General features: G+C 48.3%; 1 protein-coding gene across 4 annotated transcripts; it reads left to right on the top strand.

Annotated features, from left to right (window-relative positions):
• Positions 1-1,708: 1,708 nt before the first annotated feature.
• Positions 1,709-12,112, top strand: IKBKB (inhibitor of nuclear factor kappa B kinase subunit beta). Of its 4 annotated transcripts, XM_066337354.1 has the most exons (21): positions 1,750-1,871; positions 1,944-2,038; positions 2,683-2,800; positions 3,550-3,619; positions 4,057-4,145; positions 4,613-4,702; positions 5,034-5,158; positions 5,469-5,576; positions 5,896-6,025; positions 6,464-6,658; positions 6,913-7,027; positions 7,378-7,501; positions 7,755-7,906; positions 8,020-8,081; positions 8,535-8,644; positions 8,886-8,935; positions 9,447-9,546; positions 9,729-9,876; positions 10,076-10,203; positions 10,922-11,012; positions 11,539-12,112. In XM_066337354.1, exons 1-21 carry the CDS (start codon positions 1,767-1,769, stop codon positions 11,599-11,601), a joined length of 2,268 nt encoding a protein of 755 aa, XP_066193451.1. In that variant the 5' UTR covers positions 1,750-1,766; the 3' UTR covers positions 11,602-12,112. The 4 variants fall into 4 exon arrangements, with proteins under 4 accessions (XP_066193452.1, XP_066193451.1, XP_066193450.1 ...); XM_066337353.1 differs by having other exon boundaries at positions 1,752-2,038; positions 11,546-12,112; XM_066337352.1 differs by having other exon boundaries at positions 1,752-2,038.
• The last annotated feature ends 21 nt before the right edge of the window (positions 12,113-12,133 follow it).

Raw genomic sequence — 12,133 nt, 5'->3', positions numbered from 1 at the left:
CCACGAAGGTCACGACTCTGCCACTCCTCGGGGAGGCGGCCCGGAGCAGGGCCAGCGCCCGCCCCGCGCGTCCCCTTTAAGGGCGGGCAGCGCTGGGCGGTCACGGTCCCTGGGCGGTCACGGTCCCTGGGCGGGCAGTAGCAGTCCCTGGGCGGGCAGTAGCAATCTTTGGGCGGGCAGTAGCAGTCCCTGGGCGGGCAGTAGCAGTCCCTGGGCGGGCAGTAGCAGTCCCTGGGCGGGCAGTAGCAGTCCCTGGGCGGGCAGTAGCAGTCGCTGGGCGGGCAGTAGCAGTCCCTGGGCGGGCAGTAGCGGTCCCTGGGCGGGCAGTAGCAGTCCCTGGGCGGGCAGTAGCAGTCCCTGGGCGGGCAGTAGCAATCTTTGGGCGGGCAGTAGCAGTCCCTGGGCGGGCAGTAGCAATCTTTGGGCGGGCAGTAGCAGTCGCTGGGCGGGCAGTAGCAATCTTTGGGCGGGCAGTAGCAGTCCCTGGGCGGGCAGTAGCAGTCGCTGGGCGGGCAGTAGCAATCTTTGGGCGGGCAGTAGCCGTCCCTGGGCGGGCAGTAGCAGGCCCTGGGCGGGCAGTAGCAGTCGCTGGGCGGGCAGTAGCAGTCGCTGGGCGGGCAGTAGCAGTCCCTGGGCGGGCAGTAGCAGTCCCTGGGCGGGCAGTAGCAATCCCTGGGCGGGCAGTAGCGGTCCCTGGGCGGGCAGTAGCAATCTTTGGGCGGGCAGTAGCAATCTTTGGGCGGGCAGTAGCAGTCCCTGGGCGGGCAGTAGCAATCTTTGGGCGGGCAGTAGCAGTCGCTGGGCGGGCAGTAGCAGTCGCTGGGCGGGCAGTAGCAGTCCCTGGGCGGGCAGTAGCAGTCCCTGGGCGGGCAGTAGCAATCTTTGGGCGGGCAGTAGCAATCTTTGGGCGGGCAGTAGCAGTCCCTGGGCGGGCAGTAGCGGTCCCTGGGCGGGCAGTAGCAGTCCCTGGGCGGGCAGTAGCAATCTTTGGGCGGGCAGTAGCAGTCACTGGGCGGGCAGTAGCAATCTTTGGGCGGGCAGTAGCAGTCCCTGGGCGGGCAGTAGCAGTCCCTGGGCGGGCAGTAGCAATCTTTGGGCGGGCAGTAGCAATCTTTGGGCGGGCAGTAGCAGTCCCTGGGCGGGCAGTAGCAATCTTTGGGCGGGCAGTAGCAGTCCCTGGGCGGGCAGTAGCAGTCCCTGGGCGGGCAGTAGCAGTCCCTGGGCGGGCAGTAGCAGTCCCTGGGCGGGCAGTAGCAATCTTTGGGCGGGCAGTAGCAGTCCCTGGGCGGGCAGTAGCAGTCCCTGGGCGGGCAGTAGCAGTCGCTGGGCGGGCAGTAGCAGTCTCTGGGCGGTCGCTGGGCGGGCAGTAGCAATCTTTGGGCGGGCAGTAGCAGTCGCTGGGCGGGCAGTAGCAATCTTTGGGCGGGCAGTAGCAGTCGCTGGGCGGGCAGTAGCAATCTTTGGGCGGGCAGTAGCAGTCGCTGGGCGGGCAGTAGCAATCTTTGGGCGGGCAGTAGCAGTCCCTGGGCGGGCAGTAGCAATCTTTGGGCGGGCAGTAGCGGTCCCTGGGCGGGCAGTAGCAATCTTTGGGCGGGCAGTAGCAGTCCCTGGGCGGGCAGTAGCAATCTTTGGGCGGGCAGTAGCGGTCCCTGGGCGGGCAGTAGCGGTCCCTGGGCGGGCAGTAGCAGTCGCCGGGCGGTCCCTGGGCGGTCGCGGCCCCGCCGGAGCCGGAAGCGCAGGGCGCACGGAGCGGAGCCGGGCCCGCCATGAGCCGCCCGCCCGCGCTGCAGGCGCTGACCTGCGGGCCCTGGGAGATGCGGGAGCGCCTCGGCACCGGCGGCTTCGGCAACGTCATCCGCTGGCACAACAAGGTAAGCGGCGGCCGGGCCCGCGGAGCCCCGACTCGGGAGCCGCGCTCAGCCCAACCTTCGCTGTGTCCGCAGGAAACCGGCGAGCAGGTGGCCATCAAGCAGTGCCGGCAGGAGCTGAGCCCGCGCAACCGCGACCGCTGGGCGCTGGAAATACAGATCATGAAGAGGTGAGGTGGGGCCGGGCCGAGGGGTCGCTGCTCGGTGTCCCGTCAGTGCCCGGGGACGGCCCTGGAGCGCTGAGGAAACGCTGGGAGAGGCTTTGGGCCGCTGGCCGCCCAGGGTTCCCCTTCCGGGAGCTGCCCGCTCGGCTGCGCCGGCGAGGGCATCGAAATTCACGCGTAAGAAAACTTCGCGTTGTGCTGCGTGAGATTCTTTGGGTCTCACACTCCTCTGCCGTGCCCTCAGCGCTACAACAATGCTGCTACCTAGCCGCTACTTTGCCTGATTTATCGTCTGTGCTGCGGCAGCCCCTTGGGGTGTTGGATTAACATTTTCGGGTGTAGCAGTCTCATTGCAGTTTGGGTCTTTTCTGGACGGTGACAACAAGACTCCCTTGCACTGCTGTGCAGGGCTCGTTGCTGTACCTTCTAGACAGATTTGTAATGTATACGTGTTGAAGAAACACACTGTCTTGCGTGTGAAGTGCCAGGAGCTAGAATGAGTCTAGATCCGTGAAAGATGGAAACCTTTATAATTCACTAATTCGGTTTCTAAAAGGATTTGTGACCATGTTGGGCTTTGAGTGATGGCCACGAGCACTGCATAGCAGTTGCAGAACACCATGTGTACTTGCCTAATTTTTGTTCTGCAGACTGAACCATCCCAACGTGGTGGCTGCCCGCGATGTCCCTGAAGGGATGCAGAAGCTTGCACCAAATGACTTGCCCTTGTTGGCCATGGAGTACTGCCAAGGTGGAGACCTCCGCAAGGTGAGGTGTCTAGGGTGGTCACCTAGGGATGGATCAGCTTCTGATCTGATCCTAGGTTTTATACTGAAGTTTTCCCTTCAAACCTTTGCTTTCACACTCTGATGTTTCCTGTTTCCAGTCATGACATCAACAAGTGTTGGTGGCTTGGTCCTTGGTATTATGTTCAGCTTTTGAAGACTTAAGTGCTTTGTGAAACTTTGTATTTTTTTAGATGCAAGTGACACTGTGAGGAGTTTGTACCTAAAGAATGAGGGCAAGTGTAGGGGATGTGCAACAGTATGGGAGTATGGCCAAGACCATTGTAGGGTAGGTGCATCTGTAGGCTGTACCCTTCCTGAAAGTGATTAACTCCTGTCTGTCATAGGAAGAGATAACACATGGTAGTTCTAATCCTAAGGCTTTTCTGACCTTTGCTATAATCTGCCCATAGCTAAAACACAGACCTTAGGCCTCAGATTGGAGTTGATACTGTCAGGCACAGGGGAAATGGCAAAGAGGGATGGAACAAATAGAAGGATGAAAATGGGCTGCCAGTGACTTCTTTCACCTGCTCCTTTATCCTCCTATGCAATTAAACCAAGGCACAAAGCTGTAATTGCTGCTACCACAGGTCAGAGTCTATAGAGTTTTGTGCTTCTGGAGAATTTAATTGCTGTTGCTGAAGCTTCTTGCATCCCTGAGAACTTGTGGGACTCAGGGCTTCACTCAGGATAGAGGGAAAGACTACAATCTGTGTTGCTTATTTGCAGTACCTGAACCAGCTGGAGAATTGCTGTGGCTTGCGGGAAGAAGCTATTCTTATCTTGTTGTCTGACATTGGTAAGTGGTGGCAGTACCTTCAGTTGTCTCAACTATGGAAACCCTTTTAGTCCTGAAACCACTCTCCAAATACAGAGTAGTGACCTTAGTGAATATACAGTAGTGACCTTAGTGACTCCATTTTAGACTGACCTTTTGTGATCTTGATCATCTACCAAAAGTGTTGGGAGTCTGGGGAGGTCCTTGCCTACTGGAAGCTAGCCAGCATTACTGCAGTTTACAGGAAGGATGTGAGGAAACACTCAGAGAGAGAACTCAATTTGTGTCCAGAGTTCTATGATGCTGACTTTACCCCTTTCACTCAGTGTTTCATTGTATGTTTGCTTGTTCAAGGTTTGATGTGAAGGCCACGCTTATTACTAGATAGAACTGAATCCTTACTGAGCTCATGCTGGGTACTGTTACTTAGCTCTAACAACTGGCTTTTTCTGTCTCAGCTTCTGCTCTCAGATACCTTCATGAGAACAGGATCATCCACAGAGACTTGAAACCAGAGAACATTGTGCTGCAGCAAGGAGAGCAAAGGGTAAGCAGGAAGCAGTTGTCTCTACCTGCACAGACAAGTAAACTTACAAGGAACATGCACGTGCTTCATGCAGTTACATGGTCCCTCTGCAAGAGCACTCAGCCCAGGATAACACCTGTCTCAGGTCACTGTGCCAGATGGTATTCTGTGTGCAGCTGAGGTGAGACACTGTGTTAGATATCTGTTAACACCTGACATTTTGACTTTCAACTATTAAGGAAAGAACCAGACTGTACTGATTGGCCAAAGATCGGAAGGAGGTAGACGCGTAACTGCTAAGTGTGCTACAACACCTTCAAATTCATTGTGGTTTTAGAAATATACAGTAGCCTCCCATTTCTGCTTCTGTCTCTTCACTGGCACCTTTCCTGAGTAGCTTTGAAGAGCTGAACCTTTTCTTTCTGCTGTATGATGTGCTTTTAACAGGACTTCAGTCTAGCATTCTTATTCTCTGTTGTGTGTTTCAGTTAATACACAAAATCATTGACCTTGGTTATGCTAAGGAGTTGGATCAAGGTAGCCTATGCACATCCTTTGTTGGGACTCTGCAGTACTTGGTAAGAAAGGAATTCAGCTAGAAGAGCAGCTACTGCTTTCTAGTGGGGTAGAATTAAGTGTTACCAAGCTTTGGGCTGGGATTAACTACTTGTGCAGTAATAGGGTGCGTTTGTGGTGCTGAAGCTACCAAAGGTGACTGCTTTTTTTGCTGACATTGGGTTTTCTGCTACCTATATCTGTTATAAATGAGCAGGAGTGCCAGTAACCTATGCTGCTCACTCCAAGAGACTTCAGTAATGTCTTTAATCACTTGTACAAATGTTGAGATGTTAAGGGATAGAGAAAACTAAGAGCTAGATGGCTTTGTCTCATGTGTGTAAACTGTATCAGGCTCCAGAGCTGCTGGAACAGCAGAAGTACACAGTGACAGTGGATTACTGGAGCTTTGGCACACTTGCCTTTGAGTGCATTACAGGCTTCCGACCATTCCTACCCAACTGGCAGCCAGTGCAGTGGTGAGTGAACCGTGGCTGGGTGGGTGATAAGTGGGCATGATGTGACTTTCCTGTTTACAGGAAGTACAAGTGTGGTCCCTTGATTCGGAGGATAATACCCCAATGTTTCTTGTCGGGTGCTTGACTCACCTGAGCAAATTCAGCATTCCTTATACGTGCTCTATGGGATAAGGGCTCACTCCTGCAGGGCAGATAACAGAAACCAAAGTGGCATCTGTATAATATCTGTCAAGAGTAGCTTTAAGAGCCTACTAGCATGCAGGCTGGCAAAGGCAGGCAATTTTTTCACCATTGTACTTGCTTATATCAGGCATACAAAAGTGCGTCAGAAGAGTGAGCTGGATATTGTTGTTTCAGAAGACTTATCCGGAGAAGTCAAGTTTTCTAGCAGTTTGCCCTGCCCCAACAATCTAAACAGGTGAGTACTAGAAATTGCTGTGCTGAGGTAAACTGACTCTTCTGCAAAAGGACCAGGTTTATATTATATGCCTTTACTGTGTTAATCTGTGAATAAACTGAGTGCATGACACAGGCAGTACTATTGTCCCTTGTCAGACTTGTGTAGTGTAGTCTTGGTTTCTGCCTTCTAAACACTGCATTTGTGATGGGGAGAGGTGGAGTGTTGGAGGGAGAAGGAGGGGGGCAGTTTTGTCAGTCCTCCCACACAGAACAGGCCATATCAGTACTGCAAATGAACTTTTACCTTTTCTGATCTCCTTCTGGTTTTTGTTGCTCAGTGTTTTGTCTGAGAGACTGGAGAAATGGCTGCAACTCATGTTAATGTGGCACCCTCGTCAGAGAGGTACAGATCCTACATATGGACCCAATGGGTGTTTCAAAGCATTGGATGACATTTTGAACCTGAAGGTAAGCAATAGATCTGTATTACCCTGAAAAGTTTTCCAGAGAGCAGTTGCCTGAGCCTATGAATAGACTTAGGAGGAAGAATGAGGCAGAAACTTGCAGAACTGTCTCCTGATAGTTAGTGACAGGTGCTTTCCTCTTCCTTCTTTGAAGACAAACACTCCCTGAGCTTGTTGGGAGTAGTGAATAGCTTCTGTGCATGCTTAGTTCCATATCCTGATAGAGGATTCTACAGCTGAAGGTATTTAACTGCCATGTGGCCTCTCTTCCACTTGATGGAGGACAAGAACTTTACCATAATGTTAGGAAGTAGCTGCAAAGTGACTTCTTGAGTCCACTTTGAACAGTTTCTTGGTGGTCATTTTATCAGTCCCTCAATCTGTGCTCTAACATGACCAGTATATTTTCAGCCTTTCTCATGCCACGCTACTCCTCTTGTAGTTGCTTCATGTTTTGAACATGGTTACGGGAACTGTGCACACCTACCCTGTGACAGAGGAAGAGACTCTGCAGAGTGTGAAGGCCAGGATTCAGTCAGATACAGGAATTCCAGAACAGGACCAGGAACTACTGCAGGAAGCAGGACTTGAACTGTTTTCTCAGAAGCTGGTCACTAAACATACAGCTGATAGCAAGGTGAGTCTCAATACTCCCTTTCTTACATTTGAGATGTAATCAGAAGATGCTGCAGTCACTTTGGGATCACAGCACTCCCTGCTGTTGTGGCATGCTTTTGTCATGGTAACTTCACAGACCTAACAGCCATTGTAGCATAGGCACCCTATTGCCTTTGGTGTTCTGTGTTTGGTTGAGCAGGACTGTTCTGTTTATGGTCTTACCAAGGCTTGCTTTTCCTGAGAAAAACTAGTTGGGTCTTTTGTCTTCTGCAGGTGAATGATACTGCAGCTGCAGACACAGACCTTCTCTTCCTCTTTGATAACAAGAAAGTTTCCTATGAGGCTCAGGTGGCCTTGCGTCCGCATCCAGAAAGTGTCGACTGCATCCGTAAGGACTTTCTCTGGCATGAACATAAAGGGGAGTGGTCTGTGCTGAGAGGGTTTTGTGTTTTGTGGTCTGTGTCATGTACAAAGAGTAGAGGGAGCTTCTGCATATTGGGACTGAAGAAGCAGTAAAATGGACTGTCATTCATTCAGTTTATCAGAATAGCTAAAAAAAAGGAAGTGTTTGATTTTGACATACTGAAGGAACTGCACGGGGGTTACGCAGCTCTAGGCTTTGCAGGCAGTAACATGCCCCTCAAAGCAGCAATGTTTTGGTCTGTTTTGTGATAACACAACTTTCCTGCTGCATGTTGATATGTACATTTCCCTTTCTCCCGCCTCTTCTGTTTTCAGTTCAGGATCCAAAGAAGAATCTCCACTTTTTCCAGCTGCGGAAAGTGTGGGGCCAGATCTGGCACACGATCCGGATGCTGAAAGAGGACTGCAACCGGCTCCAGCAGGGCCAGCGAGCAGCCATGTATGGTGCAGTTTCTCTACAATACTCATCTCTGCCTTTGTGCTCTGCTGAAAAGGAAGACAGAAATGGGACCCTGTTGGAAGGGGGAGGCCCATGATTGGAGCTTTAAGCAATTAATGAAAAGCTGAGATTTAGCCCCTTGGCACAACTACATTTGTCCTCAGCGCTATCTCAAGTATCTGCCTTTGGATGTAAATGGAAGCCTGGTGGATTTTTACTTTTGGAGGCTAATAGGACCTTCTTGTCCTTGCAGGATGAATCTGCTGCGTTACAATAGTACCCTCTCAAAGATGAAGAATTCTATGGCCTCCCTTTCTCAGCAGCTGAAAGCAAAGCTGGACTTCTTTAAAACAAGCATCCAAATCGATCTGGAAAAGTATAAAGAGCAGATTGAATTTGGAATTAGTGAGTATAGCATCTGGCAAACGGGTCTTTTCATGACTCTTATCATCACAAAAACACCTACCTCTTTCTCTGTGAACCTGAGAAAGCCAGTCACTCTTTTTTGTTTCCTGTAGCTTCTGAGAAGCTGCTGTTTGCCTGGAAAGAGATGGAGCAAGCTGTGGAACTTTGTGGGCGGGTATGTTTCTAAATCTAACTGCTAATCATAAAGAGGCTTCTTTTTATTATCTTTCTCCTCCTCCTCCTTCAGCTTCATTGTCCCTGCCTTAAATAGAAACTCCTTGTGTCTGCACTGATGCCAGATTTCACACTGCCTTGGTTTGCATGGCACATTTTTTGTCCATTATTACTACTACATGAAGCTGAAGCTCGTTCTGTTGTAAGACTTAGGGGGAAAAGAGAGATCTTGGCAAAGCCCCCAAAAATGTCTTGGAAGTTGTTCTATCCAAGAGCACCAACCTAATTTCCTTGAATTGAAATGACTCATGCTCTCATTTGTCTTTGGCCAAGGATGCTGTTTGCACCTCGTTGGTGTGTTTAGAAATACGAATGAGAAAGCAAGAACCAGTGTGAGTGGTAGTGTCTCTGAGTGTGAGACCCTTCTGTTGCTTATGTTGTACCCGGCTTTCAGGAGGATGATGTGGAGCAGTTAGTGAAGAGGATGATGGCCCTGCAGACAGACATCGTGGACCTGCAGAGAAGCCCACTAGGTCGTAAACAAGGAGGAACACTGGAGGATTTGTGAGTTGAACTACCCTGAGCTTCAGATGCAGATGTTTCTAGCTAAGCTTACTCACTAGAGGACAGTGAAAGAGCTGTTTCTTCCACCCAAATTGGGGAGCACTTTAAAGATGGTTTTTGACTCATCTGCCATTGTTCTGAAATGGCAGACAGGTATTGAAAAGATACGAGTTCTCAAACTGTTTGTTTTTTATTTTGGTTCTTTGGAAATCCTTTTTTTCCCCGTGCTTTTTTCTTCTAGAGAAGAACAAGCCAGAGAGCTGTACCGAAGACTGAGAGAGAAGCCAAGAGGTAAAAGACACTTTAGCTCAAGGTCAACTTGCTTTGTGTCTAACTTTGGAGATGTAGTAATGATCACTGAGAAAACTATGTGACTTGTAGGCCTGCCCAGACACTAGCAGCACGTGGCCTCTCCTGAATTTGCCTTTTTTTCGAGAGGGGAGTCAGGGAGTCAGTTTCACACAAGGCCAGCCTTCTTTTCTTGGTGCTTTGTAAGCTGTTCTCAAAACTTCTCTGGAGCTCTTCTCAGAGCAGGCTGTTGCCCCAAGCCCATGCTGCTGCTTCCATGAAGAAAGGATGAAAGACATGGCTGTTCCTTTGATACAGTCCCAACTCTCCTTTTCAAGTTCTTTAAATTTTGAAGAATGTGGCTAAAATTCAGTGTAATTCATCCCACTCAAACTCACGTATCCTGAACTTTGGATGTTTCAGGATTGAAGCAATAGTAGAAATGAGCCACTAAGAACCTTCTCACTCTGTCCTATAAACCTACCTTTCTGCATAATATTGACTCTCATTCCAGATCAGAGGACAAGTGGTGACAGCCAGGAAATAGTACGACTGCTTCTACAGGCAATCCAGACCTTTGAAAAGAAAGTTCGAGTCATTTATGCTCAGCTCAGGTGAGCTTCATAGATTTTATTCAGAGTTGAGAGAAGGCATTTTCTCTTCCAGCAAGAGAAAGTTTGAAACTCAGTGCATATGGCTAATGAGATCTTGCAGTGTTACAGAAAACAACTTCAGAAATGTTCTCCTACTGCAGTGGCCCGTGTGTGATCTGATTAGTTTTTTATTTTTTTCATAGTAAAACTGTAGTTTGCAAAAAGAAGGCATTGGAATTGTTCCCCAGAGTGGAGAAAGTGATGAATCTGATGAGTGAAGATGAGGAAACAGTTGTTAGGCTTCAGGAGAAACGACAGAAAGAACTGTGGAACTTGCTGAAAATTGCTTGTGTAAGTAAATAAGAACTCCCCTTTAATCTGAGAATATGGTTTGTCACACAGGCTACTAAAACAATAGTCAATTGAGTGTATCCTATGGTTCTTTTTATTTTGAATTTGTATGAAGGCCAAGTTCCAGGTTGTCTCATATTCCTGGCTGCTGAAAACTACTGGAAACAATTGCACTCTGAATATTCTGTTTTTTCTTCAGAGTAAAGTGCGTGGTCCTGTTACTGGCAGTCCAGAGAGCATGAACACATCACGTCTTGGTAGCTCAGGTCAACTGCTGCTGCAGGTCCCTTCTGGAACATTCAATTTATCAGAATCTGTAAGAAAAAGGTGAGACAAAGTCTGGAGTTCTTTGGCTGCTAATGCCACCACTACAAAGCTGGTTTCCTGCTTTGTGAAATAATGGCACACAGGGTTTCTCATATTTGACACTTTGTGTTCAGCTTGCATTGTCAGTTTTGATTTACTTAGTAGTTAGACTTCCTGGGTCCTTCAGACCTTCCATATGAAAAATGGGATATTATGTAGAGTTTCACTCCCCCCTGCCTCAGTAACAAAGGTGGTTTCCTTCCTTTAATCTGAGGTGGTTGGGCTGACTTGGAAGTACACTGCCAGCAAGAACTGTTGAAGTATTGTCATGTAAGGTTATAGTAGCTGAGCTGTGTCATTGAAACTGCTGTAACCAAGCATGTGTAGTTCTGGGTGGCTTAAATCAACTGGGTTACCACTTGGAATGAAAGACCTTGGTTTGGTTTTTTTGCATGTTACCCCATCCTTAACTTTATAGGCTTCTCAGCTTTTTCTCTAGCAACAGTGGTTCCACCTAATCAGAACCCAATTCCATCTTGGAATACATTTCCTTTCCCTTGTCCAGTAAATCAGGGGCTGCAACCAACTTTTCCAGTTGCAGTATGAATGACAAGCCTATGACCTGACTAATTTCAGTGTTCTGCAGCATATCTGCCAGAAATACTTCTTAATGATAGAGGAAGCATCTCTTCTAAACTGCCATAGAAATTATTAATAGTGTCATAATTGCCTCTTTCAGTGAGGAGCTGCTGCTGGAATCTCAGAAACTTTGTAGCCAACTAGAAAATGTGATGCATGACACAATGAAGGATCAAGAGCAGAGTTTCTTGGTAATGTATTCACTCTTCTATAAATGGACTGGGGAAGTGCATAGCTTCAAAGTTCTGCCTGTGCAACTTTGCTACCACTAACATAGCTAATTGAAATCTGCAATTTACTCTTGGACAAGGGGGAGAGTAGGAGCTGCAGAGAGCTAGGAAGCACCTAGTTCCCTCATAATCTGCCAACTGACATAACTCTGCTTGCCAGGACTGGGAGCCACATGCTGGGAACTTGATGCACTGCACAGGAAAGGATGGGGCAAAGCACTTGGCTGTTGTACAAAAATACTGCAAAACTGCACACAAATTTGGGGTGAGCGGGTGGCAGGGATGCTTAATTTAACAATGCAGAATATTAAAAAGAGAGTAAAATACTGGAGAGTGCAAGTAGGTTAAGTGTTTCCTTGACAGCAGTCATGTGGCTCATCATAAAACTGCCCAACACAGTAAATTTTTTAAAACTCTTAACATACTTGACCTTTATTCTAAAGAAAGCTCAACTGTAAGCTACTGTTGAATTTCATTTCTTCTTTAGGCTCTAGACTGGAGCTGGCTGCAGCTTCAGGTAGAAGAAACAAACAGTCCAGAACAAACCTAGATGTAAAATCACTCTGGATGCCTCTGAAGCCATGCTACTTTGGGAAGCCAACTGTGAAAAACTGCTGCCTCTGAGAAGGGAATATCAACTGCCTTCTACTGTCACCAACTGCCTTCTACTGTCACCAACTGCTTATGTGATACATATGGCTTAGCTTTTAGTATCCACTTCTCAGACACTTTTTCACAAAGATACAGTAGGGAATGCCTAACTGCTTGGAAAATGTTCTTAATTGTGCCTTAAGACAGCAGATACTCTGTCCTGATAAGTCTTCCCTTAGGCATCACCTGTGGCTGTTTTGCTGCATTTTAGGCAATTGTTCTGATTGTGTATTGTTCTAATGAACAGTGGACAAGGTATACCCAGTCACTGGTAGATGTCACCTTCCTAAGAACTGTGAACTGAATTTCTTAACTTTGCTGATTTGCACTTTTTTTTCTTTAAGTGTAATGGTTGTACTTACCTAATACTTGTTTCCTGTATGGGAACGAAATTATCGAAAACACGTAAACTTTTGGTTTGCTCTTTTTGA

The sequence above is a fragment of the Sylvia atricapilla genome, chromosome 28 (genome assembly GCF_009819655.1).
Source record: "Sylvia atricapilla isolate bSylAtr1 chromosome 28, bSylAtr1.pri, whole genome shotgun sequence".
In the NCBI taxonomy this organism is placed as follows: domain Eukaryota; kingdom Metazoa; phylum Chordata; class Aves; order Passeriformes; family Sylviidae; genus Sylvia; species Sylvia atricapilla.
Note: the sequence above shows the minus strand (reverse complement) of the source record. Positions and strands in the feature narration are given on the sequence as shown.

Coding starts and splice junctions, on each gene's coding strand:
- IKBKB (XM_066337352.1), top strand. CDS start 1,767: ATGAGCCGCCCGCCCGCGCTGCAGGCGCTGACCTGCGGGCCCTGGGAG. Junction 2,039..2,682: donor GAAATACAGATCATGAAGAG/GTGAGGTGGGGC, acceptor TTTGTTCTGCAG/ACTGAACCATCCCAACGTGG. Junction 5,577..5,895: donor TGCCCCAACAATCTAAACAG/GTGAGTACTAGA, acceptor TTTGTTGCTCAG/TGTTTTGTCTGAGAGACTGG.